The sequence below is a fragment of the Thrips palmi genome, unplaced genomic scaffold, assembly GCF_012932325.1.
Source record: "Thrips palmi isolate BJ-2018 unplaced genomic scaffold, TpBJ-2018v1 HiC_scaffold_15, whole genome shotgun sequence".
Classification (NCBI taxonomy): domain Eukaryota; kingdom Metazoa; phylum Arthropoda; class Insecta; order Thysanoptera; family Thripidae; genus Thrips; species Thrips palmi.
This window is the reverse complement of record NW_023144624.1, coordinates 12,993,598-13,017,651: the sequence shown is the minus strand read 5'-3', so window position 1 is coordinate 13,017,651 and position 24,054 is coordinate 12,993,598. Positions and strand designations below refer to the sequence as shown.

General features: G+C 62.6%; 1 protein-coding gene across 1 annotated transcript in view; it reads right to left on the bottom strand.

Moving 5' to 3' along the window:
- The window catches only part of LOC117641250, a 166,262-nt gene that overhangs the window by 35,590 nt on the left and 106,618 nt on the right, over positions 1-24,054 (bottom strand). The window contains exon 3 of the mRNA XM_034378409.1: positions 22,737-22,999. Within this exon, the coding sequence (XP_034234300.1) occupies positions 22,791-22,999 (209 nt within the window). The 3' untranslated portion in view covers positions 22,737-22,790. The remainder of the gene's footprint in view (positions 1-22,736; positions 23,000-24,054) is intronic.

Sequence of the window (24,054 nt, the reverse complement as noted above, 5' to 3'; positions counted from 1 at the left end):
CTACATTGTCCGAGCCCCCGGGGCCCGCAGGCCACAGGCCATGCCGCCAGGCCTCGCTGATGACGGTGACCCGACCGGACTGTCGCCAGGATCGGGCGGGCACTGCGGGGCCGCGCGGGGACTTCTCATCTGATCTTTTATACTTTTGCCGTCAGCAATTTGGCGGCGCCCGGCGCCGCCGCTGGCCGCCGCTGTGGTCGGGCGGCCGGCGAGGCGGCCATCAGGCGGGGCGGGCCCGTCGGGGTGGAGGCATTTGCAGGGGAGTGGACCTCGGAGTGGACATCCGGAGGCCGAAGAAGGCCGGCAAAAAAGTGGCGTCATCAGGGAAGGCCCAGGGAGGTGAGTGAGCCATCCCGACGCGAAATGGCGTAGCCGTCGCCGCCGTGCTGGCGGTGCAGGTGCGGCCGATGGGGCCGTCGTGTACACTGCCGGCCCGCTCGGCGATGACGACGCAGACGACCCTGACTTTGACTCGAGACGGCGTCGCGACGCCCACGAGATCGAGTCCGCCGCGGCGGCGTCGTCGTCGCGCTGGCGTCGGCGAGGCAGCGGGCCGCGCGGGTACCGTCGCCGCCACCACCCCTACAGCCCACAGGTCCCCGTCGTCGGCGCGCGGACGGCGTGGGGGATGGCGACTGTACAGCAGCGACAATGCGAAACTTTTCGCATCGTAAAGCATGCACTAAAACTTGCCGTGCGGGTTCGCTGGAGGGAGAGGAGCCGTGCTGACAGGTTGGCGTCGTCGCCGAGGGGGTCGCGCGGCGCGTTTGAATCGTCGGCACGGCGACGGCCGAGGCAAACGCGGCACACTGCTGCGTGAGGTGGCGCCGCCCCCTTTTGGCACCACGGCCAGTATCGGTGAAAGCCGGCTGGCTGGTCTCTTATGCTAAATCTCGCCCCGGCTTTATAAGTCAAATAGTTCGACACGCCCACTTTGGGAGGCCGGGGCGGCCCGGGCAATATGACGCACTGCATTGTCGCAATCGCGAAATACTGCCGGAGGATGCAGAATGGGATGAAAAATGTCGTGGGCCTCTCCCCCGCACAGGCCGCGCATCGCGATGGTGAATTGTGGCGCACTACTCCGCGTGCACGTGCTGTAGTGCGTAGTGATGTATCTGCCACCGGATGTGTGCGAATTGCGCCCACATCGCGCGACCGGCGAGGGCGCGTGCGTGCGTGCGCTGGGGATGGTGTGCATCAAACACTCGTCGGCGGAGGCTATGGAGGGCTTCCGGTAGCAAAACGGTCAACTCGCGTGTTTTTTCTTGATTTGTTTTTTTTATCTGCAGGGCGTAAAGTACACGGCGCTTGTTTTTGTTGTTTATGTCTGGCGGGGGAGTCACCTCCGCGGGAGTCCGTGCTCGTCACGTCCCATGAAGCACCACAGCCTGATTTCGGGAATTGGTCGAGGTTTATTGTTACACCCATCCCGTCGTCCGCGGGTAAGCAACATTTTTTCCCCTCTTTCTCCCAATTTTTTTCCCTCTCCCTCTCTATCTCATCCTCTCTAGCCACCGCGCCGCGCCGCAAACCTGGCCGGAAAAAAGTGTAACACTGCAGGCAGGCACATTATTGAATAATTCATAACTGTGAGTAAGATGACAGTGTAGAATCGGTTTGCTTTTTTCCGCGGGTGTGGAGGCCCCGCAGGCTGCGGGCCGCGGGGCCCTTTCGCTTTCAGGGAGGTGGCCACGAATCATTTACTGTGCCGCCACTGGCAAGGCAACGCACACTACCAATAATAAAAGTAAAACCTGCCTATAAAACAGCGAGCGCCCCACACGCTAGCCTATCGCACGGCCGGCCCGGCCGCCGGGAAGGAGATTCGAACCACGGAACACGGAACGGGAGTGGCCGCGCACTTTTTGTTGTCCGAAGGATGAAAAATTACGCGCGCGGCCGTGGATACATCGGAGTGATTGGCAGCTGGAGGAAGGGGAGCTTCGGGGAGCCAGCCGTTAGGAGGGTTGCTGTTGCCCGACGCCGCCGACGGTCTTCAAGTGGACGAACCGCGGCGCGGCGTTGCGCGCCACCTCCCGCATGCAGCGATGAACACTTTGTTCTGATTTTATACATCGCGCGCCGCCGCGGAGGGTGGGGCCAAGATTTCACGGCGAGGGTGCAGCGCCATGGGTAGGGGTATAATGTTTTGGTGCGTGAAGACGAGCCGAAAGGGGGAGGGGGTGAGGAGAGAGAGAGACGCTAACAGGCGTCCATTCGCGGTCATAAAACAAAAGACTGCGTCATAACCCGCGAGAGCCCCGGCCCGGCCGGCCCAACCCACGGCAGGCAAATCACCTTGGCCGATGGACATTGTAACGAGGGCCGCGAGGACGGCGTCGAGGAGGACGCCGAGGCCGCGCCGCGAATCAAGACAATCCACTCGGCCGCCCAGAACGACATCCTCGCTGCTGTCGCGGCGGCAGGACGCGGGCGATGACGCGGCGAGGCGCGGGGCTGTAAAATCCACCCTGCTTGGCCGCGCCACGCCGCCGCCGCTCGTCGCGCTCGTCGTCGTGTAGGTGACACGACGCTTACCGAGCCGTAAAGCAATTTGAGTTTATACATACGTATATGAAGGAAAGGGATGATTTTATGCGCTGCTTTACGGGCCTCCCCCCACCCCTCCCCCCCGCTCGCGTCATCATCCCTCTTGCGGGGCGCTACTTTCTGCGCGCGTCCGTTGTGGCAGCCAGTGGCTCGTCGCGTGTTCGATGCAAAGACACCTCCGGAGCGCCCCCCTCCCCTCCCCCTCCACTTTTACGGCCGCTCGTCTGTGCGGTGATGGCCGCACGCTGCGACAGCCACGGCGCCACGGCCTTCCTCTCCTTGCTGACTTGGCAGGTGACGCCCTGGCCTTCCCTGCTCCGCCCTGCCCGCCCTGTTCGCTGCCGATAAATTTGCGGCGTGTTGAGGCGGAAGGGAGCAGCAGGGAGACGACGCCGCCAGCGACGCCGTGGTGACAATGTCGACGGCGGCCTCCCAGGTGTCATCATCGCCATGCCGCCACGGCTGTGGAGAGAATCTTCAGCCCGAGAGAGACCATTTCAGTAGCCCGAGAGCATTTCTTCAGCCGTAGGTCCATTGTTGGAATCAAAAAGACGATGGACCCAATGGGTCAATCCATCGGTCTAAGGCACTACTCGGCACTTAGAAGCGCCCAGTTGGCCAGAAGACCGGTGGAGGCGGCCAAAACTCTAGACGCGTTTTGAGCTCCAGAGTCGCTAAATGGGACTCGAACCGAGCGTGTGACCCCTCCAATGGATTGCTCTCCGAACGAGGAATCCATTGGTGGGGGTCACACGCTCCGTTCAAGCCCTTTTAGCGACCCTGGAGCAGGAAACCCGTCCAGAGTTTTGGCCGCCTCCACCGGTCTTCTGGCCCACCGGCAGCGGGCTCCTGGGCTGCAGCTTGGCTCCTCCGCGACAATGACCACCGCCGCGACGATGCTCGCGAGGCGGCGGCAGCGGACTCACTCGCGCGTGGAGAAGCCAAGCATTACTCTCGCCAACAGCTGCCGCCGCCGCGACCCGCGCCGCCAAAGTTGTGACTGCGCATTGCCGTGGAGCCCCCGCGGCCCCGCGGCCAGCGGGCTGATTCCGCACGACTCGCCGCTCCCTCTCGCTCGCACTCGCGGGCCCAGCCCGTGGGGCAGCACGGGGGCCGAGAGAGACAGCGCGACGAGAGGGCCCCGCAGTCTGCTCGAGGAGAAAGTTGCGGGGGAAAGGTGCAGATGCGAAATCAAATAGCCCATTGAACTCGAAAGGGAAGAGGGCGACGGCGTCGTCTCTGCGCTTGGAACAAGAAGTGTGCTACATCACATCAACAGGTCGGCCTGAGTGCGTGTGTGTGTGTGTGTGTGTGTGTGTAACTAGCGGGGAGCGACGCTGTCCTTACAGGTGGGCCGTGTCTTGGGAACGATATGCAAAGAGGAAGCATAAAAGAGGTCGCTCGCACGATAAATTCCGATCCTCGGTCGAGCGAAAAATAAACTTCTCCACGGTCGCCTGGCGAATAAAAACAGCGCGAGTTGCACTTTAATTAACTTCGGCAACTTCTTTTTTTCCGGTGCCGCGTCGCCGGCTGACTTGCTCCGACCTTTCCTGCGGCGCGGTGCGGCGCGGTGCCACTTTTCCGTAATCCAGGGCTGCAGCAGCGGCGGCAGCAGCGGCACCGCATACCGCAGCCCCTCGGTAAGTGCTGCAAAGTTGTGTCGCAGCGCGCTTACTTTGCGAACATTTAATTCCAGCCGGGAGCTAAGTGTGGGGATCATGTGGGAGACGGGGTGGAGGGGGAGGCGGGGCGCGGCGGCGCGAGGGCGGGGGGTGAAAGGTGCGGCGGGGACATCGCTAAACATAATCAAGACTTATGGCATCGAATCACGAACGGCGGAGAGGGAGAGAGGGGGTGTTGTCTGAACGCTCGCCGCCATAAAGTGAGGACAGGAGCGGCAAGGGGAGAGCCGAGCCGGCGGGCACCGAGAGAGGTACGGTCGGTTTTGCATGCACTCGTATCGTCCGGCCGGAGAATTAGCGACGGCATCTTTGGAACCAATCCAAAACTGTCTCAGCTAAACACCATTTTTTCTCCCCGCAACAAACAACAACAACAATGCTGCGACGGGTTTTTGCGCGTAGAAGGGTGAAAGAGGAGCGGCCGGCACGTGTGTTTCTTGAGGCAAACGGCGCGGAAGCAGCAGCCGCGGCGGGGCGGCGGGGCGCTCTGGCGGGGCGCTCTGGCGGGGCGCTCTGGCGGGGCGCGGTGGGGTCAGCGCCATAACTTATGTCACTCTTTCCTGCGCGCTCCTGCGCGGTGCATCTCATCATAAACACTTTCTCCGCCGCGGCGGCGCCACCCGTTATGTTCCTCCAAAAATCCGCCGACCATACGTACTGCGGTCGCTGTAGTTTTCAGAAAGGCAGGTCGCAGAGCTGTGCGAGCTGGGCCGCGATGCGTGCGGCAGCCACACTGCCGCTCACCCGCTCATATATTTTTCCGCGGCAACTTTTAAAGCTGATTATGAGATGTTAAACGCCGCTAAGCTGGGGGCTCTTTACTACCGCTTGCCGACTTGATTACGGCTCAGGCCGGCTTTCCGGCCGGCGGGGCCGCGACGACGACGACGCCCCTAACTCTCACGTGCCAATAACTTTTCCTTCTTCTCTGCATATCGAAACATCCTCTTTTTCCGCCCGCCCCTTCCCTCTCCGCGGCTGCAGCAGTGACGCCCCTGCCGCCCCCCACCCCTAGCCGGCCTCTCGCCTCCGATCACCGATAAAAGTTGGTAAACGCCGTCGAGGATATCTTGTTCTGGCGGAAATGAGAGGGAAGCCGTACAGGGAACGTGCCCGCCAGGCCGCCAACGTGTCGGCCAGGCCGAGTGTCTCCGTGGCGTCGGCGGCACGGCGCGGCACGGCGCGGCGTGGCGAACAGTTGATTTACGAGAAGCCCTGGGCGAGGCGCGCGAGGCGGGCAAGGCCCTCTGGACGCACTGGCCGCCCGCGTCACGCTGTGACTCGCCGTGACGTTTAGGGTTGTCGCGCCGCGTTTTACGAGCCGGGATGGCCCCCACGTGCCGCACGTACCCACCTGGCGTGGCGCGAACCAAAGCCAAGTTCACACTTCCAAAAAGGGCAAAACTGCAGCCGGATGCGTTTTGATTGCCGATTTCGGCCGGCCACCGGCCGCGTGTCTCGGCAGACACGCCGTTCCAAACACGCGTTGCTCGGAACGAAAACGAGATGGGCGGTTCCGGCCTCCGGGTGCGTCAAGTCGGGCACAGGGTTATCGCCCTTCTCGGAAGCCCCGGCCTGCTCAGCGCTGCTCCGCGCTGCTCCACCCCGTTTAGGGGGTGTTTACGCGCACTTGTCGACCGGACGTCACGAATCCGTTACCCTGGCCGCAGAGATAATGCCTCCGCCACCCAGGCCGCACACATACACGCCGAGCAGGCCACCAGGACGTCGAGGGCCTCGAGGACCTCCAGGACCGCGTCGAGGAGCAGCACCAGAAGGAGCAGCACCAGGAGGAGCAGCACCAGGAGGACCAGCACCGGGAGGAGCATCCCCGTGGGAAGAAAGGGAGCACCTTGTTGAGTCAACTTTCGCACGCGGGAAACAATTGCCGCCGAGGAGAGGGAGACAGAGAAGGAGAGCAATTAGGAGGGGGAGCGGGAGAACAACAGAGAGGCAAGGTGAATGGCGAACACCGTGCCGTGAAAACGGAGAGAGGCAATTTCCGCAGAGACGCGACGCGACATCACATGGCGGAGAGAGAACGCCGAGCGCCGCCAAACGCCGCGAAAGGAGAGACGGAGAGAGGGAGAAGCAAACTTTGCAAATGGAATAGCGGAATAGCGCACTCGCGATGTGCGATCGCATACCGGGCACGTCCGCGGACACGCAATATGGAAAACAGAGCAACTGGTGTACTGCGCGCCGCGCCGTGCCGCGCCGCGACGTGAGATGCGCTGGTGCCGGAATGGCCGTCGTTGTGCTGGAAGCTGGAAGGTGCTGCAGCCTCGGCTGGAGCCGTACCGCCAGCATTCCTGCGGACGTCGCGAGGAGCAAGAAGGAGGCGGGCGGCGGTAAAAACGGAGGCACCTCCCCGCGGCCCGCGGTGCTTTGGCTGTTTGGCGGCCGTTGGTCCCAGCGAGAGAGAGAGAGAGAGAGAGAGAGAGAGAGAGAGAGAGAGAGAGAGAGAGAGAGAGAGAGAGAGAGAGAGAAGCGTTTGCCGCGAATGCTCAATTCCGTCATTGGGCCGGGCAAAACAAGGACGGGTGGACAAACAGTACGTACTGTCCCCCGATGGCCGTTACAGCCGACGGCGACCATGTTCGCTCAGGAAGAAAGTCTTGGCGTCATCCTTTAGCTCGCGCAGCCGTTCGGCAAGGCAAATTTCCAGCTCAAGTGATCTTCACTAACTTTGCCGACATGCAAATTTCAGCGGTACTTTGAAGGTAATGCCGCCGGTCTCTACTGGCGCCACCACACACGGGTCCATCCACAACAGCGACAAAAAGCCACACTGTAATAAGGCTGTGCGTCGAGGAATTCGCAGTGTGCAGGCGACCTCGTCCGGCCACTCCGGCGCTGCACTCCAGTCGTAGTGCGGTCTCCCTCCGCGACGCCCTGGTGCCGCCCTGCCGTCGTGCCGACGTGCCGCCGCCGGCCAGCAAGAAGCACTCCGAGAGGGTGGCGGCGGTGGCGCGCTGGCTGGCGCCAGGGATTCTTGGCGGTGCTCCGCGTGGCCCTGACACCACCTCCACATTCCCCGAGCGAGCGACGCGACGCAGCGCGCACAGCCCCTCGCATGCCGACGCGTCCTGCCGGTGGCGTCGCACCTGAGGTGCAGCATGGGTGCAGCTACACCGTCCAGCCTTTGCGCTCGTCGAGGTGATCATCGAGGTGGTCGTCGAGGTGCTCGTCGAGGTGCTCGTCGAGGTGCTCGTCGAGGTGCTCGTCGAGGTGCTCGTCGAGGTGCTCGTCGAGGTGCTCGTCGAGGTGCTCGTCGAGGTGCTCGTCGAGGTGCTCGTCGAGGTGCTCGTCGAGGTGCTCGTCGAGGTGCTCGTCGAGGTGCTCGTCGAGGTGCTCGTCGAGGTGCTCATCGAGGTGCCCATCGTGCGGCTCAACGGAGCTCATCAAGGAGCTCATCAAGGTGGTCACCGGGGTTCCCACCAAGGTCCTCATCGAGGAGCGTCCGAGACAAAGAGACGAGGCGCGTGGGAACACCGGGGCGACGAGGACGACGCGAAGCAGGCACTCATCTTCGTCTCGAGTGCTTGTCCGGCGCGCGGTTATGTGATGGCGGATTGGTGTAATCGCCGGCGGTCCTGCGGGGGTCCTGCTGGGGCCTTGCTGGGCCCCCCGAGGCAGGAGTGGCGTTCGGTGTATACGGCGGGCAGGCCACTGGCGGCCCAGGGCGGCCCAGGGCCCGGGGGTGGGCGGGACGTGTCGAACGCGACGAGCGCCCACAAGCCGAGCACGCCCCGTCTCCCAGTGCACCGAGCAGTACCTGCTGCAGTACCCGTTCCAGCCGACAGGCGTTATCGCCGCCTCCAGACAGCCTTGGCCCGGCTCGGCACGGCTCGGCAGTCCTCGCTCGGATTTGTTTATCTGCGGCCCTGGAGCCCCGCGGAGCCTGGAACGCCCTGCGGCTGGCACTGGCCTGGCAGTGGCCTGGCCGCTACTAACGATCGGGTCGCTATCTCGCCCCGGTCGGGCGGTCCGTGGCGGTCCGTGGCGGTCGTCGTCGACGCCAAGGAGTGCGAGTCCCCGGAGGGAGGGGTCCGAGGGGCCCTGGCAGACGGACTCGGGGCGGACTGCACCGCGGGGCGGGGCTGGCGGCGGAGCTCTCGCAATCGCGCCGGCGAACTTCCGGGCCAGGGCTTCCAGGGCTTCTAGGACCGCCAGGGCTCCGCCAGGACCGCCTGCGAGCTCCTCTGAGGCATCCAAGAAGCGCAGGACTTCCTTCCGGTAGGTCCCCGAAGACGCCCCGGGCCGCGAGGAGTTCCTCCCCGGAGTCCACCATCGCCGCGACCTCCAGCGCCGGAGACAACGCGAGCGTGTGTGTGTGTGAGCGCCAAGGCGCGGGACATTACATTTCATTAGGCAAGACTGTCGGTTTATGGGAGTCGACTTCCTCTGCGAGCGTCGTCCCCGTCGTCGTCGTCCCTCGTCCTCTCGACGCCGGGGTAGAGGCTCGCGGGCCACACCGTCAGCAGCGCGACGAACGCCACTGCACTGCGCAGCACACAGCGCGCGTGTCACGTGCGAATGCCTTCCTGCAGCCAATGAGGCGGCCCGTTTTCCGAATCGGGGAAGCAGCCGATCTCATTTGCATGCCGTGCACGGGAAAAAATAAACCACCAACCCCGAAGACGTTCGGATTCGAGGGGGAAAGGCGCTGCAACGCAGCGGTCACGGCGGAAGTCCGACTCCCCAGAAACTCCCATCGGTGCGACGCGCACTTCTCGGCACCTTCACAACACGGCACGGCATGCTCCTGAACGCCTCCCTCTCCGTGGACGCCGCCAAGGCGCACCCCTTGGCGACAATGCATTCATCGCAGAGGGCCGACCGCGCGGTGTCCGCACCGCCGCACCCCGCGGGTCCTTGACGGAGAGCTTGCTGATTTACTGCGCGCATGACCTGAGGAAGCCGGAGGGGCGGAGAAGGGGAGAAGGGGCGCGTAATTATATGCGCGTACACTGTGGGGTGGCGGGGCCGTGGCGGGCCGAGCCGGCATATGTGAGCAACTTCCACGTGGAGCCAATGAGGCGGACGGCCAAGACGCTCGCAAAACGGAAAACGGCGCCGCGGATCCGGTCATTCCCGAATCCCGAATCCCGGCGGGGCATTCCCATGAAACTTGAGTCATTGCTCGCAGGAAGCACCTTCCATCCATAATGGGGTCAGTCAGAGGCGCGTCGCATTGGCCGCCGGCCCTGCAGGCTGACGTCGACCGTCCCTCTCGCTCCCGTGCGGCGTTCCGTGGGGGTGCGAGGAAGACAGCGATGGTCGGAATCAGCCGGCCGGCCGGTCCTGGGCCCCGAGCCCGGCCCTGGGTCGGCGACGGCCGCGGCCACGGCCACCTCGAGGAAGGGGAGGGAGCGGACGTCTTGGGCGCAACGGAAACGCACGGGTCGAGTCCGGAGCCGCAGGGCAAGCGTCTCCAGGACTATGCTGGTCTTGTGCGCGGGCGGGGCGGGGCGGGGCGGCGCAGGGGCTTGGCGTTCAGGAATAACGGACCAACCTCCTCAAGGAGCAGCAGGAAGAGAGAGGGGAGGGGGCGGAGTATCTCAAACTCATGCTATAGGGTGAACCGCATAAACTTACGACGACCTGCCTTGAGCCCCGGCCGCTAGGATGAATGCCCGCCTGCCCCCGCCCCACCCCTGCGCCCCCGGCTGCCCCCGGCCCCTCACCCCCGGCACCGGCCGGTCTCAGTGAGTCTCAGTAGTCGCCCGGGTAGTTTGTCGCCAGAGAGTTCTCGAGTCGTGAAACAAAAGAAGCGGACCTCTCCGGAATAACCCCTGCGGCAATCTTGCGGTGCTCGGCGTGGCGGGGCGGGGCGGGGCGGGGCGTGGCGGGGCGTGGCGGGGCACCCGGGACGCGGAGCCAGCGCCGTGCCGCCGCGGGGAAGGCCGACGGCGACGTCCTGGTGGGAAGCGTCACGCCGTGCAAGACGTCGTCACGTCAAGGCGAACAAGGGCGTCATCGTCGTCGCCCACCCCCTGATGGCTTCGTTTCTCGCTCTGCTTCATCACGGTCTTGGTGGCCACGACGGCGCCGGTCCGGGGCGATGCACGTGGCCGTCGTGACCCGGCGACGGAGCGGCCCGGCGTCCAGCGAGACGCACTGCTTGCACGCGCCCGCGCACCAAGCACACCAATCATGGGACCATGAAATTCCTCCGCGCAGTAATTTCCTCCCGGCAAATACCAAGCAGGCTGCCGGCCGTGCCGGGCCGTGCCGGGCCGTGCCGCGGGGCGGGGCGGAGGCCAAGACGGCCCGGACGGTGTCCGCCGCGCCGCGCCACGCCACGCTCGGACCTGAAGGAGGTGAAACTTGGGCGGAACTCGGGGTTGCCTGTGGTGTGCAAACCCCGGCAGGGCGCCGAGTTATGTGCGCAGCGCTGGACAAAAGACGATGCCGGGGCCCGGCGGCGAATGGCGGGGAGCGGCGGTCGACGGCGACCTCCCCCGAATACGCCCGCCGCGTGTCCTTAGGCCTCGGCAAACCGGACACATTACGAAAAATCGCGCGGCCGGCCGAATAAAGTTTTTTACTCGGCAAACAAATTCAGGGCGCTGCAAATCACACTTCGCGGAGCCGCGGGCCCGCGCCCGGGGCAAGCCAGGGGTATTATGGAAATGAATTCGATGTACCGTGGAAATCGGGGCGACCCGGGGAGGCGGCCCGGGCCGGACCAGGCAAGACGCTGGCGTCTAATCGTTGGGCCCACCGTCGTCTCGACCGTCTCGGGGGCGGGCGGCGCGCAAGAAGCCGCCGGCCGCCGCGCCAAACTGCCCGTGACCGGCGGCGTGACCGACCGGCGGGCCGGCGGGCTGACCACTGGCCGGGTGGCGAGCGCGGCAAAAAGCAGACGGCCGTCTTGTAGGCGCGGCGCGCACCGCCGCCTTCCTGCAGGAAGACCCAACGAGGGGCGTAATTTCAATTAGAGATCCAGCGGGCCGAGGCCGGCCGATAGGGGGGCTGGCTTTGCTGCCCCCGTCCACCCCGACAGTGGCGTGGCGCCGTGCCGGCCGTGGCACCGAGCACTCAATATCGCGCCGGTGCCGCCGTTACCGGTCGCAACGACGCCGACAGCTGCGCGTGCTGCGCGGGGCGCATCGCAGCGAGGAGGCCGCCGAGGCCAGGAAGGCCGCGCGCAATAATCGCGGGGATATTGTCATTAAAAATCACGCCCGTCTGCACCAGGCCCCTTCGCTGCCCCGCGGGCCTCGGCCTCGGCCGCCTCCCCTCCCGGAGGCCGTAGCCCCAAACGAGGAGGGCCAAAGTTTTATGCAAATTCTTCGGTGAGAATTTCACCTTTTGTCGAATTGATGGTCGTTGGCCGGCGGGCTGGCGGGCTGGCCCGGCAGGGGAGCGCCCTTTAATGGACCCTCGGTCCCCAAACTATGTGTGCCCCGCGCGGCCCGGCCCAGGCCCGGCCCGAACGACCCACCGGCGTGTTGACGTTAGCGCCGTTGGCGGCGTTCGCACTTCGCACCGCCGATTGATTCCAAAGCATCTGCAGACCAACGAAGAACCGACGTCGCGGCCGCGGGGAACGAATGATGGCTCACTTGGAAGCACGTTCTTCGAGGAGGGCCCGCAGTCATCGCCCAAAAATGAGTCAAGTTGGGCTAGCGGCCGGGCGTGGGAAGGTGGCGAAAAGATGGCGCCGAGGGTGCGGCCTGCTACGGCCCTGCGACTCGGAGTCCACTTCATTAGCCATGCAGGTCAGCCCGCGCTGGGCAGCCACGGCCTATAGTGCTCCGGGCCGGCCAGGTCGAAGGGCCCGCTGTATTGTTGCTGGCCCCCAGAGGGCCGAGCGGCGCCACTGGCTTGACCCTTGTTAACCCTTCACCTCTCCGGGCAGGGCCCTAGGTTAGATAAACACAGCGGCCGGCGCCCACGAGCATTATCCGTATTTGGGCCGGACCCCGGGCCAGGCCAGCCGGACCGGAAACACAGATTCCGATCAACTTCTAATTGGACACACGCTCTGCAAGTCTAATGGCGGCGGTCAGCCGACGCGTGCGAGCCTGTGCGGCAATCGGGGCGGAGAGCCGAAGCTTCCGATCAGGTTAGGCCAAAAATCGTTTGGTTTCAGCAAAGACGCATTCTTTAATGACTGCCACGCGGTGTGTGTGTGTGTGTGTTAAAGTGGGGGAAGGGCTCGTCAGAACGTCGTTACCGCTCGCCGATACAAGAAAATCCAGCGGACTGCGGGGGCAGGCCGGGCAGGGCAAGCGAAGGCAAGGCAAGGGGGAAGCCAGCAGCAGCAGCCACTAGAGGCACATTCTTCAGGACGTCTTCAATATCGACGTCTGGCAGAAGCAAATTTTATATAACAGCCCGAGGCATTGTTGGCTGGCTTACTTCATAAAGTGGGGGCATTAGAGACGAGCAGCTGGTCGGGGGAGGGGAGGGGGAGGAAGTCGCACGTGAGGCGAACGATGCGAAAGGGGTTGGTCCATCAGGGGAATCACATTCCGATGACGAGGTGGTTGCTTTGGCGGGAACTATTATTGCCCCGTCTTGCTTTTCGCGCGGTTTTTCTCGTCGGGCACAGCAGCACTTGCACTCCCTCTGCACCAGGATGCAGCCCTGCCGCGCCACTGCCACGCCGAAATCAGAGCCAATAAGATCTGCATCCTCGGCCGACAGTGCGGCCGGCGAGCCATGGCCGCCGTGCACATACCAAGGTTATAGGAATTTGACTCATTACTTTCGCAAGGTTTCCAAGATTCCGATCTTAACGAAGTTGGCCGGGCCGGGCCAGGCCACGGAGGGGAGCAAGTTGGGTAAGACGCGGCTCTGGTCAAGGAGGTATGAGGTGAACCGGCCCGCTCGGCTCCGCCCCGCCCTCCGCCCCGGGGCTGGCAGCAAGCTGGAAGCAAGCTGGAGCACGCTGGAAACCGCGGCCGCTAAAAGGCGGGCCTCTCCGTGCTCATCCAGGCCGCCGAGACGGCGGAGGAGACGTCGTAGCCGAGGCAGCATTGCATTGGCTGTGGAAGGCGACCTGCTCCTGCAAAACTTTCAGAGTGTTTCCTGACAGTCTGTCTTCTAAATGTCATCATCAGAGGGAAAAGTTAGGCTGTGAACCGCCACAAAGGGTTCCTCCGGGGGCGGCGGGGGCGGCGCGGCGGCTCGCCACGGTCATGCAATATCTCAAGCAATGGGGCCGATACGGTCCAGGGCGCACGGATGGCCGAGACCACGGAGTACCACTCTCTTCCCTATTTCAAATTAAAATACCGGCCCGGTCCGCGGGGGCTGCGCAGGCGAGTCGGGCCGCCCCCACCACGTCGACGCCGCCATGGCCGACGCCTCCCACGCCCAGGCCGGCGAGGGCGCAACGCGGCGCAACGAGCACTCATCCTTCCTTCAGGTCGAAACAAGGCGGAACGAAAGGCTTGAGCCGTGTCGGGGATGCGCCCCACCGCTAGGCCATGCCGCCATGCCGCCGGGCCAAGGTGACGGCATGCTCCACGTCGGCGGCGCGCTCGCGTTACACACAGGCCCGATTCATGCCGGGGCCGCCGATCACGCCGCCCCGGCAGGCAGGCCCGTCGGGCAGGAGCATGGCGGGGCGGTCCGGGAAGCACCACCCGTGCTGCTGGACGTGGGAGAAAGGCGCCGCGGGCGCACGACGCACAAGACGGGCACAATTACATGAACTCCGTGATGCCTGGCGGGGCCGGGGCTGGGGTTGGGCACCACGCTGCAAGGCACGCTGGTGGCGCCCTCTGCGGTCTGGCGGCCCTTGGGCGGCGCGCAGTCCAGTGGGCGCACTGCTGGCGCGCTGGCGCGGTGAGTGTTGTGTGTGCACTTGTAGTGCCGAAGCCCCGCGGCGCCCCCGCAGCCCAACGGGCCGGGCAAACGGCCGTAGCTTCCGCCACCGGCCGGGCGAGTTACGCGCCGACGGGGTCCACTGTGAACCTGCCGGGGCACCGCGCCGGGCTCCCACAGTAAACTCGGCCTCTTTAGTGCCGCACCGTCGCGCCCCCGAGATCCTCCTCATCGTCGTCGGCGAGGCGGGCCAGGGCGGGCCAGGAGGCGCGGCGCGACACACATGCGCCGCAGACAAGGGCGTTTTTGTGCTGCCGCCGCGCTCCGCCGCTCCGCCTGGCGGCCGCCACGCCAGCGCCACGCCGCGGTGAACGAGCGGCACGGCGAGGAGGGCACGGCGATGACGAGGAAATCCGAAACGGGGCGTCGCGTCGTCGTGAGCGGCTGACGGGAAAATAAATCCCCCGCGTGCACAACAAGTGCAGCACTTGCAGACTTGTTGCCGAGGCATCTCGATAAGGACGCGCTGCTTGCCCTGCTTGGTGAGGCCGGGGCGAGGCGGCCGAGGCCACACAGCCAGGTCGTGTCGTCACCCGCTTCCTGCCGGTACACACTGGGGCCCTTGTCCGCGGCCACTCGCTGCACCGTATACGTCGGCCACGTCCGGTGAGATGGAGCAGCGCGAGCGGCGCGCAACACGCCTCGTTTGGAGGCCCCGCCGCCCCGCTCCCCGCCACGCCGCATCCTCTGCTCTTCTCTCATTTGCGTCGGCCACCGCCACCGGCGGGAGGCCGAGCAGGGCACGGCCAGGGCCTCGAGGAGGGCGACGTGACGGCCCGGCCGAGCTGTCCCAGCTGACCGAGTATAAAACTCCGGCCCCATTCCTTTTATACGACCCCGCTGTGGAAAGGGAGAGGCGAGGCCGCCGCGCCTCCGGCCCCGCCAGCGTAGCGCACCTCGACGCCAAAGGTCACGCCGCGTCAGGGCAGGCACGCCCCGCGCCGACAGTCCGGTCGCCATCCGCAGAGAGCGGAATACGCTTTGCAGACATTCTACTTTGTTTATGAAGCGCCCTTTGGGTCACGGCGAAATCGGTTCCTCATTTCCCAAGGACTAACTGGAGGTCACCTGGGTCTTTAAGGTTTAAGGTTTAAGGTGGACGATCAACAAACGGCTCTGTCAAGCATGAGCCTCAAGGCCATATTGGTAAACCAGGTAAACCAGGTAAACCATTGGTAAACCATATTGGTAAACCGCCATGAAGGCCGCCAGTCTCGGACGCTGCCCCGTCCGCGCGGGCCAGCCTACCTACCCGGAGTCCAAGGCCGAACGGCCGAATGGAACTCGACTTCGGAAACGGCGCTCCGGAACACCCCGACCCACCGATGCGACCGGACGTGGAGCCATCGACCGTCCTGCCAAAGGCGTGCCAACGGCGTGCCAAAGGCGGCGGTGCCGAAGCATGGCGACGACCGTGGCGCCACCGCGGCCTTTCTGGGAAGCCTTTGAATGGCGGAGCTTGTTCTGTCTAAGTCACTGGCCGGCAGGCAGGCTCTCATCGGGGCGGTTGGCAAGGCAAGGCAGCGGCGAGGCGCGGAGGACGAAACTCATAAAAATGCGCACACAACAGCGACAAGGGGGCCTATCTGGCACAGCCAAGGGGGGCGCCAAGGGGGTGCAGAAAAGAGACAGTATTAAGATCCGGCCACACAGAGAGGCGTGCCTAACCAAAATAAAAATAAATTAGGTTTATACGAAATGGCCGTGACTACATTTTCTTTTATCTCGGCCAGAGATGTGACTCTCTCTCTCCCTCCAGTGTGTGTGTGTGTGCGTCCGGATGAGCCCCGCCGTGGCGCCCGAGATACCACCAAGACAGCACTGCTCCTTGTCATTTTCTTTCTGAATTAAATGTTTCCTGTCTCGGGAAGCGACACTGGGAGACGCGGCGCGACGCGGCCGCCATGTCGATAGAGTGTTTGGATGCTGGCCGCTCCCCTCTTTCTCTTTCGTCAAATTGGGCCAACGCCGCGCGCTACATTTTGTTTGGCAAGGAAGTTTGTTGAACTCTGGCTGCTTCCTTGGCGCGGTACGTAGTACAGTGTTGCTACCGCTGGCGGAAACCACAGTTTGGAGATGACAACAGTTTGGAAACAAATTTGCATACAGCGCGCCGGGCTGTTATTTGAACGTCTGCAGGTGAAGTCTCCGCAGAGGCGCCGTTGAAGCGCCGCTGGAGCGCTGCTGGAGCACTGCGCCGCTGGAGGCCACGCCACTGGAGGCCACGCCACTGGAGGCCACGCCACTGGAGGCCACTGCGTCGCACTTCCGCTGCGGCGGCCTTCCATACGTACAGTCGCGCACACAAACTATTAGCTTGATAAACGACAACTGATTTGGTAGGACTCCAGAGGGCCGGGAATGGTCGGCGATAACAATAATAAAAGTAGGCCTTGGCGAGGATCACGCGCCTGCACTGGCTGCACTGCTACACTGGAAGGGGACCGGCCGCCGCAGCAGTGCTGGCCGCGGCGCCCCGGCGCGGGGGCGGACCGGGCACGCCGCGTCCGCGACCACCGGCCGGGGCCCGCCGGCCGCGCGAGCAGCAGCCCCTGGAGGCCGGCGGCCAGGTGCGGCGTCGGGGCGCCGCGGTCACAACGGCGCGCCGCGGCCTCGGACACGCCGAGCCGCATCTTGCCGAGGCGGACTGTACATATGCAGAGGCATTCAATCGCAATGACTTCCTGCGCTGTGATTCACTCGTCTGGCGACGCCCCCTTCTGGTGGGTGAGACGCGCGCCAAGGCGCCGCGCAGGGCCGCAGGGCGCCGCCGCACTGCGAGAAGCACTGCGAGCCGCACTGCATGTGCACCATTTGGCAGTCCGCATCATCGCCGCGGCGTCGCCACGCCCATGCAGGCCGTCATGCAGGCCGCGCCGCTGCACAGTGGGCCAGAAGACCGGTGGAGGCGACAAATAGCGTTTTGAGCTCCAAAGTCGCTAAATGGGACTGGAACCGAGCGTGTGACCCCATCAATGGATTGCTCTCCGAACGAGGAATCCATTGGTGGGGTCACACGTTCCGTTCGAGTCCCATTTGGTGACCCTGGAGCTCAAAACGCGTCTAGAATTTTTGCCGCCTCCAACGGTCTTCCAGCCCGTACAGTACTGTGCGCTGCCTTGGCTTTTGCGCTTGCAGTGTCGCGACCTCGGTCTTGACGCGCAGGAATGCGAGGCGACCGCAAAGGTGCGCGCTTCCTGGCGACTTGTTGAGCGCTGCACTCTGGACAGGATGCACCAGGAATGCGCGACAGGGCAGCGAAGTGCAGCAAGTGCACTGCAAGCGGACGGCGGTCCACGCGCAAGCGAACGCGAGCAAACGCGAGCGAAGTCGCCACTCATTTTCGGCGGCGGCGTCCTCGGCCCGGCCGCCTCCAAACCCTTTCTCGCGCCCCAATAACTTTTACGTCTCCCGCGAGCGTCCCAAGACAGGGCCAGCAATTATTCTTGGCGAAATGTATATTCCCGAGGTGTCGGGGGAGCCAAGGGCCGCCCAGGGCCCGCGCGGGGCACGGCAAGGGCACGGCGGGGTGGAAGGGCTTTCCAGAGGGCCGCTAGGAACGGCAAAAGGCACGGCCTAGGAGCATTGCCAACTTTTTGCGGATGTATTCCGGGAGGCTTGATACCGTGGCGGGGCGGGGCGGGGCGGGGAGTGCTGCGTGGCCGCGGCGTCTCAACCTTGTAATAATAACAAGTCCCCCGGCCAAGCGGCGCAAGCGGCACTCCACTGCAAAACGCGCGCGATTTGCCCGGCCTCGTCTGGACAAAAAAAATTGGAAGTGTTTCGCCGGCGGATACTTTGCCGCCTCTACTCAGCGGCTCGTCGCGGAGGCGGTAACGCTGCCTCCAAGCTCGCGCAGCTCGGCTGGTGCAATAATTAAATAACACGGTGTTATCTCTCTCTCTCTCTCTCTCTCTCTCTCTCGCTCCGCTGGCGCCCTGCCGAACGACGAGGCGCGCGGCTCATAGCGCCATCTCTCTGCTATAGATTTAGAGAGGTGCGTCCGATGCTTTACCGCCCCCGGACCTGTAGTTCCGCATTCATAGACCAGGGCCAGTATTTCACAAAAGGGTTTTATCGTCGGCCGGCCCCGCGACGCCCCGCGACGCCCCGCACCGCCCTGCGAAGCCCTCCGCCCTCGCGGGGCCTCGGCCGCGCCGCCGCGCAGCACCCCTGTGACTCGGCAGGAATGGATATGGAAGAGTGCCAAGACGAAAAACAAGGCTTCTAGGAGGGTGTTCGCGTCCCCGTCCGGCTACAAACATTTTTTTCCGGTGCCCCTTCGCGCCGAATCACCCCTCTTTCTCTCTCTGCTGTTTGCTTCGACTGTCACCTGCCGAGAGTGTAGGAGCGGTTTGGCCAGTGCTTTGCCAGTGTACGTGCGGCCAAGGTGGCGAGGGGGGCAGCCTCGTGTAGGCCCTATCGGCCAGGCTATTAGTCGGAGCAATAATTCGTGCAATAATCGGTTTAGAGAAGACTTGGCCGCGCTGCCCGCCCGGCCGCCTGCCCGCCCGGCGATACCCCGGTCCACGGCCGCACCTCCAGATTGGAAGCAGCGCGCTTCGCAGTGCTCGGCCGTGCTCGGCGCACCACAGTGGGCCAGAAGACCGGTGGAGGTGGTCAAAACTCGAGACGCGTTTTGAGCTCCAGAGTCGCTAATTGGGACTAACCGAGCGTGTGCGACCCCACCAATGGATTCCTCGTTTTGGAGAGCAATCCATTGGTGGGGTCACACGTTCGATTAGAGTCCCATTTACACTCTACCAAAAATGTCCTGTCAATGCCGTTAATTTATTACCAGTTTTCACTGTAGGTCAATTCACAGCGTTTACTGTGATCTGCTCACGCGATTCACTGTGATCTTGTTCACGGTGTTCACTGTGATCTAGTTCACAGTAAACACTGTGAGTTTGACGCCGCTGAGCACCGAAGTGCTGCAAATCAGGCTCCAATTCACGGCGTGTACTGTGGCCAAATCACAGTGAACACTGTAACCGAGATCACAGTGAACGCCGTGAACTAGTTCACAGCAAACGCCGTGAATTGCATAACAGCAAACATTGGTAATAAATTAACGGCGTTTACAAGACATTTTTTGTTGAGTGTAGCGACTCTGGAGCTCAAAACGCGTCTCGAGTTTTGGCCGCCTCCACCGGTCTTCTGGCCCACTGTGCGCACTCGCTCTTCGCGATGAGTCTGCGGTGTTGGCAGCGCTTGGCTGGGCGGCCACCCACTCAATCCGGAGCGCACGTTCCAGGAGATGAAAACAAAAACGCCGACAGCCATCAGATTAGAAAGCGAGCGCGCAGCAAGGCAGCTCAAGAATAAAGGCAATCTAGCAAACGAAAGTAAAAAGGGGTCCGAAGACTCCATTGCGCCCCACTTCCACCGCGTTCCCACTCGGTGCCACTTTTCCCCCGCACACAAGCAAACGTCCACTCGGCCATCAAAACGGCCAAGCGCGGAAAGAGGCGTTTTATTCGCTCTATTTTATGACGGAGACAAGAAAAAGGGTCTTCGAATATAAAAGCAGAATGGCCAGGCATATCGCGGTAAATAAGCCAGAGGGCGACATCGGTCGCCTTCGCGCGCTTTCGCCGCGATGAACGGTGCGGCCGGAGTTTACTGGCCAGCTTGGAGGTGGCCAGATTGATTTGTGTCTGAAAAAAAAATCGCGGCATAAAACTTAATTCCATCCTATTCTCTTCTGATTTTATTTTGAAAGGTATATGCTAAGAGAATCGGTGGGAGATAATTATCAGTCCACGCGGATTGCACTCTAAATGTCTTTCGTTAAGAGGCTGCACCAACAGGATAATATTTTTTTTTATCGACAAAATATCTACAAGGAACTTACCTTGGAAAATTCAAAAAGTCAGTTGTACTTATCACCGTAATATAGAGAATTTTCCCCATGGTGAGTCTGCAGACTTCGTAGAATTTTCACCATAAGACTCTTAGAGTGTGGCCGACAGAGGCCGCTGGTCGGCCGCTTGTCCGCACGGCTGGCCGTACAGGCGGATTAGGAAGGAGGTCCAAATAATTGAAATTAAGAGGAGCCAAGACGAATAAGAAGTAGGATCGCCGTCCAGAAGCATCACGGTTATCATTTACACCGCAAAGGGAAGCGAATAATCAGACAAAAAACACGAGCCGGAAATGCAATTATCGTCGCCAAGACGACGAGAAAAATAGAAAAATACAGATATACACGAAAAAGGGGGCGGAACAAGAAAAGGAGGGAAGAAGACGTCCGAGACAAACAAAAAATAAAGTTGCAAATTACTCAAATTGGGAGACGTGGTCCGCCTTGATGCACAGGAGTTGGCAATTCTGCGAGACATGAAAGGAGCGCACCGAGACTGCCGGACTAATTTAATTACAAAAATTGTCCCGAAATGCTAATGACAGCGGGCCGCGTGAGGCGAGGCCCGCGAGGCCGGCGAGCCGCTTTCTGGGTCAATGGAGAGTATTTAACAGCGCTGTAACGACCTTGTCGCATTGGAGGGGCAGCGGGGCCACACGGACCAATCACAGGCCGTGCTGGCCAGGCCGGGCCGGGGGCAGCCGGGGCCAGGCGACAAATTAAAGAAGGAGTGGGCGGGGCAGAGACGGATCGCACTCCTGAAAGCGAGCGAGAGAGATGGATGGGAATATACAGACCGCAATGTGACCGCTTTCCAATTAAAGGGCTTGAATGGGCGGCCAAAACAAGGAGGGGCGGAGAGAGAAAAGAATGGCCCACAATGGCGGGGCGGACGGACGGACGGCGGTTCCGCGTGCAAGAGTGTGTCGTCTGGATAGTGCGTTGCGGACACGGCGCCACGGCAGGCCACGGCATGGCAGGCCACGGCAGGCCACGGCATGGCAGGCCACGGCAGGCCACGGCATGGCAGGCCACGGCATGGCAGGCCACGGCATGGCAGGCCACGGCACGGCAGGCCACGGCATGGCAGGCCACGGCATGGCAAGCCACGCCACGGCCCCCTGGAGCAGCCGCTCCCGACAGGCAGTCCAAGTGGCCGAGGCGGCGGCCGCACGGGAAGCAATAGTCATGGGCACTGCGCCGCCGCTGCCGGCCGCTGCAGCTTCAAAATGGATGTTTCTTGAGAGAATTGTTAATTAAAAGTTTGGGGCGAGTGATCGCCGCCGCCGCTGGCTCAGGACGAGAGGAGAGATGGCGCTGCCAGCGACACGCCTGTTAGGGGGGCGCCGGGGCAAGGAGGGGGAAAGGAATTTCAGATTCGACTACCGCAAATGGCCGCCGGGATACACAGTGCACGCTACAAATAGTCATCTTACTGGCTACGGGTCGATGACCCTCAAGGGAGGAACAGAGACACAAAAGTAACTGACCAAGAGTGACACAAAGTATTTGGTGAAATTTTTGACCACGCAGTTAATTTTTCTTATTGCATGTTCAGATTTAAATGGCCGCACCGCACACCACACTGAGAAAACCTTACAAACTATTTTGGGCCTTACAAAGAAAAGTAGTTTGTATAACAAAGTATTTTGAGCATACGTAAGCTTACAAAGAAAATACTTCGTAATTTACGAACTATTTCTTCGTATAACAAAGTATTTTAGTTTGTTATATGTATGCTCAAAATACTTCGTAAGGTTTTAAGAGTGCACTTCCCCACCGCGCGGCGCCCCGGGCCGGCGAGAGGAGGCGCGCTATAACTACGTCCAGTGTGTGATTGAGGGCGCCCCCTAACCTCTAATTGTCCCCCAGAAGCACCGCCGGCGCCTTCCAGCCTTCCAGGCTTCGGCTCCAGGAGTGAGCAGAAACAATTGACGGCGGCGCCACGCGCGGCCGGGCAGGCGGGGCGCGGGGGCGTTGGGGCGCGGCGGGGCGGGGCGGGGCGGGGCGGGGCGGGGCGGGGCGGGGCGGGGCGGGCGGGGCGGGGCGAGGAGGGCAGACCAGCAAGTGCTCCCCGGGGGCCCATGCCGGACACACAAGCCGGCCGCCTGTCCTCGCCGTCCTGATGTATGTACGACGGACTCCACCCGACCCGAAATCAAACTCCACGCACGCGGATTACACCAACGGACGCGCGCCGCACTCGAAGCGCGCAAGGCAGTCCTCGAACAGCCGCAGCCGAGCGCTCAAGCAACCAGACTCCCAAGGTGCAGGAGGGTGGTTCGAGTCCCGCCGAGTGCTGCTCGTGGTTTGGACTTCCCTGAGCGGCGCCAAGTCAAGGATGCAGCCCCTCAAAGGTCCTAAAAGGTCCTGGAGGGTCCTAAAGGCACAGCACCTCTTTTGGCGAGGGCGGCTGGGGAGGCGGGGCCGCGATGTCTCCACTACAGCCGCACGGCGTAGCGGCGGCGCGTAGCGGACCGGGTACAGCAAGACAAATACGATCCTATTACGAGAGAGATTTCCACTGCTAACCATACCAATTTAGTACGTCCTTAATTGGGTGTATCAAGACGACGGGGCGGGACGGCGGGGCGGGGCGGGGCGTTCGAAGGCTCCAGGATGAAGAGGCCGGCCGAGTGGGGCGACCCGAGCGACCGCGGCCCAGCGGCCAATCGCAGACAAAGAAACGGAATGCCCGTTTGTTAATCATTCCACTAATTGGCCGCGTCTCTCTGTTACTTCCGGTCCAGCGGCGCCAGACCGGAAGCCGCCAACGCTCCGCTTACCTCTCGAGCGGAGGACCGCGTCGGCGACGTCGACGTCGACCTGGACGGCGGCCGTCAGGGGGGTGCTGCTACACGGGTTACCGGGTCTTTGCGAGGTCTTCTCTCCGTCGGCGGCGGGCCAGGGTCGTCGGACAGGGGCAGGTTCGTTGGGTCGTGGCGCCACTCTCCGGGCTGGCCCTCCCCGTGGAGCTCGGGGTGCTTCTTGGCGGCCGCCTCCGCCTCCTCCGAGTCGCTGTCCCCGTCGGCCATCTCGCTGCAGTTGACTGCAACAGAGAAAGAGTCAGACAAACTGGGGGGAAAACAAAAACAAACCGTGATATGACGTGTGACGCGCCGTGACGCGCTGACGACAAAGGCCGCTGTCACTAGATCCAATAACCGGGCGGCCTGGCGGCCTCGGCCCAATTCCAGGGCCTGGACGGACGGCCGGCACGGCGGCGCGGCGCCCTGGTGCCTCGAAACAAAAGTGAATCCCCTCTGGGTATCATAATGCCAACGAGAAAAGGAAAAGTAGCGCCGAGGGGTTCGTATATTGGAGTCTGGGAATAACTGATTTCATCTCGAAAATGCTGGTGCGGGGCGGGGTGGGGCGGCGCACCGAGCTGCGCCATCCCGGCGGCACGGCCAGCCCGCAGACAACTGATGGACCAACCGGCATTCCTAGAGACGAGAGCAAAGAGGAATGTTGATCATAGAGGCCCGCAACGCGACCTGCGCGCGCCCAAATTCATGCAGCCCCCGCGCCGTGCCGCGTCGCGTGCATATAAGAGAACGGCGTCATTTTGGCAATGTCTTCCTTCTTCCTTAACGCCCGGCGCGCCCCTCGCTCTGATTATCTTCTCCTCTTTCTCATCTTTCCTGAGTGTTCTGCCATCCGCCGTCCTCGTCCCGCGGCCGCCCCGCCGCGGCCCCACGTCCGTCTCCGTCGCACCCGCGGGCCGCCTCGCCCAGCCTCGCCCAGCCTCGCCTCGCCTCGCCTCGGCAGGGCCCGAATCTCAAGTCGGCATGCGCGGGCACGCGTCCCTGCAGTTTGCGCGGATTCTGCCGCGCGGCGCCCAGCCACACCACGCCACGCCCTTCTCGCCCTGGTCCACGGCATCCGCGACGCGCTGTCGGTTCGTCGTTCTTCCCTGCTGGCCGCGGCCGGACTCGACATGAAATACCTCTGAAATCCCAATGTTTTACACTTTAAAATCCAAGAATGTTCACGAAAATAATCAAAATTTCAAAAAACCGAGAAAATCTCTTGTCAACAGAAAAATGGAATTGGTTTCGAGTTCGAAACAAATTTTGCCAGAAACTTTTCACTTTGACGGTG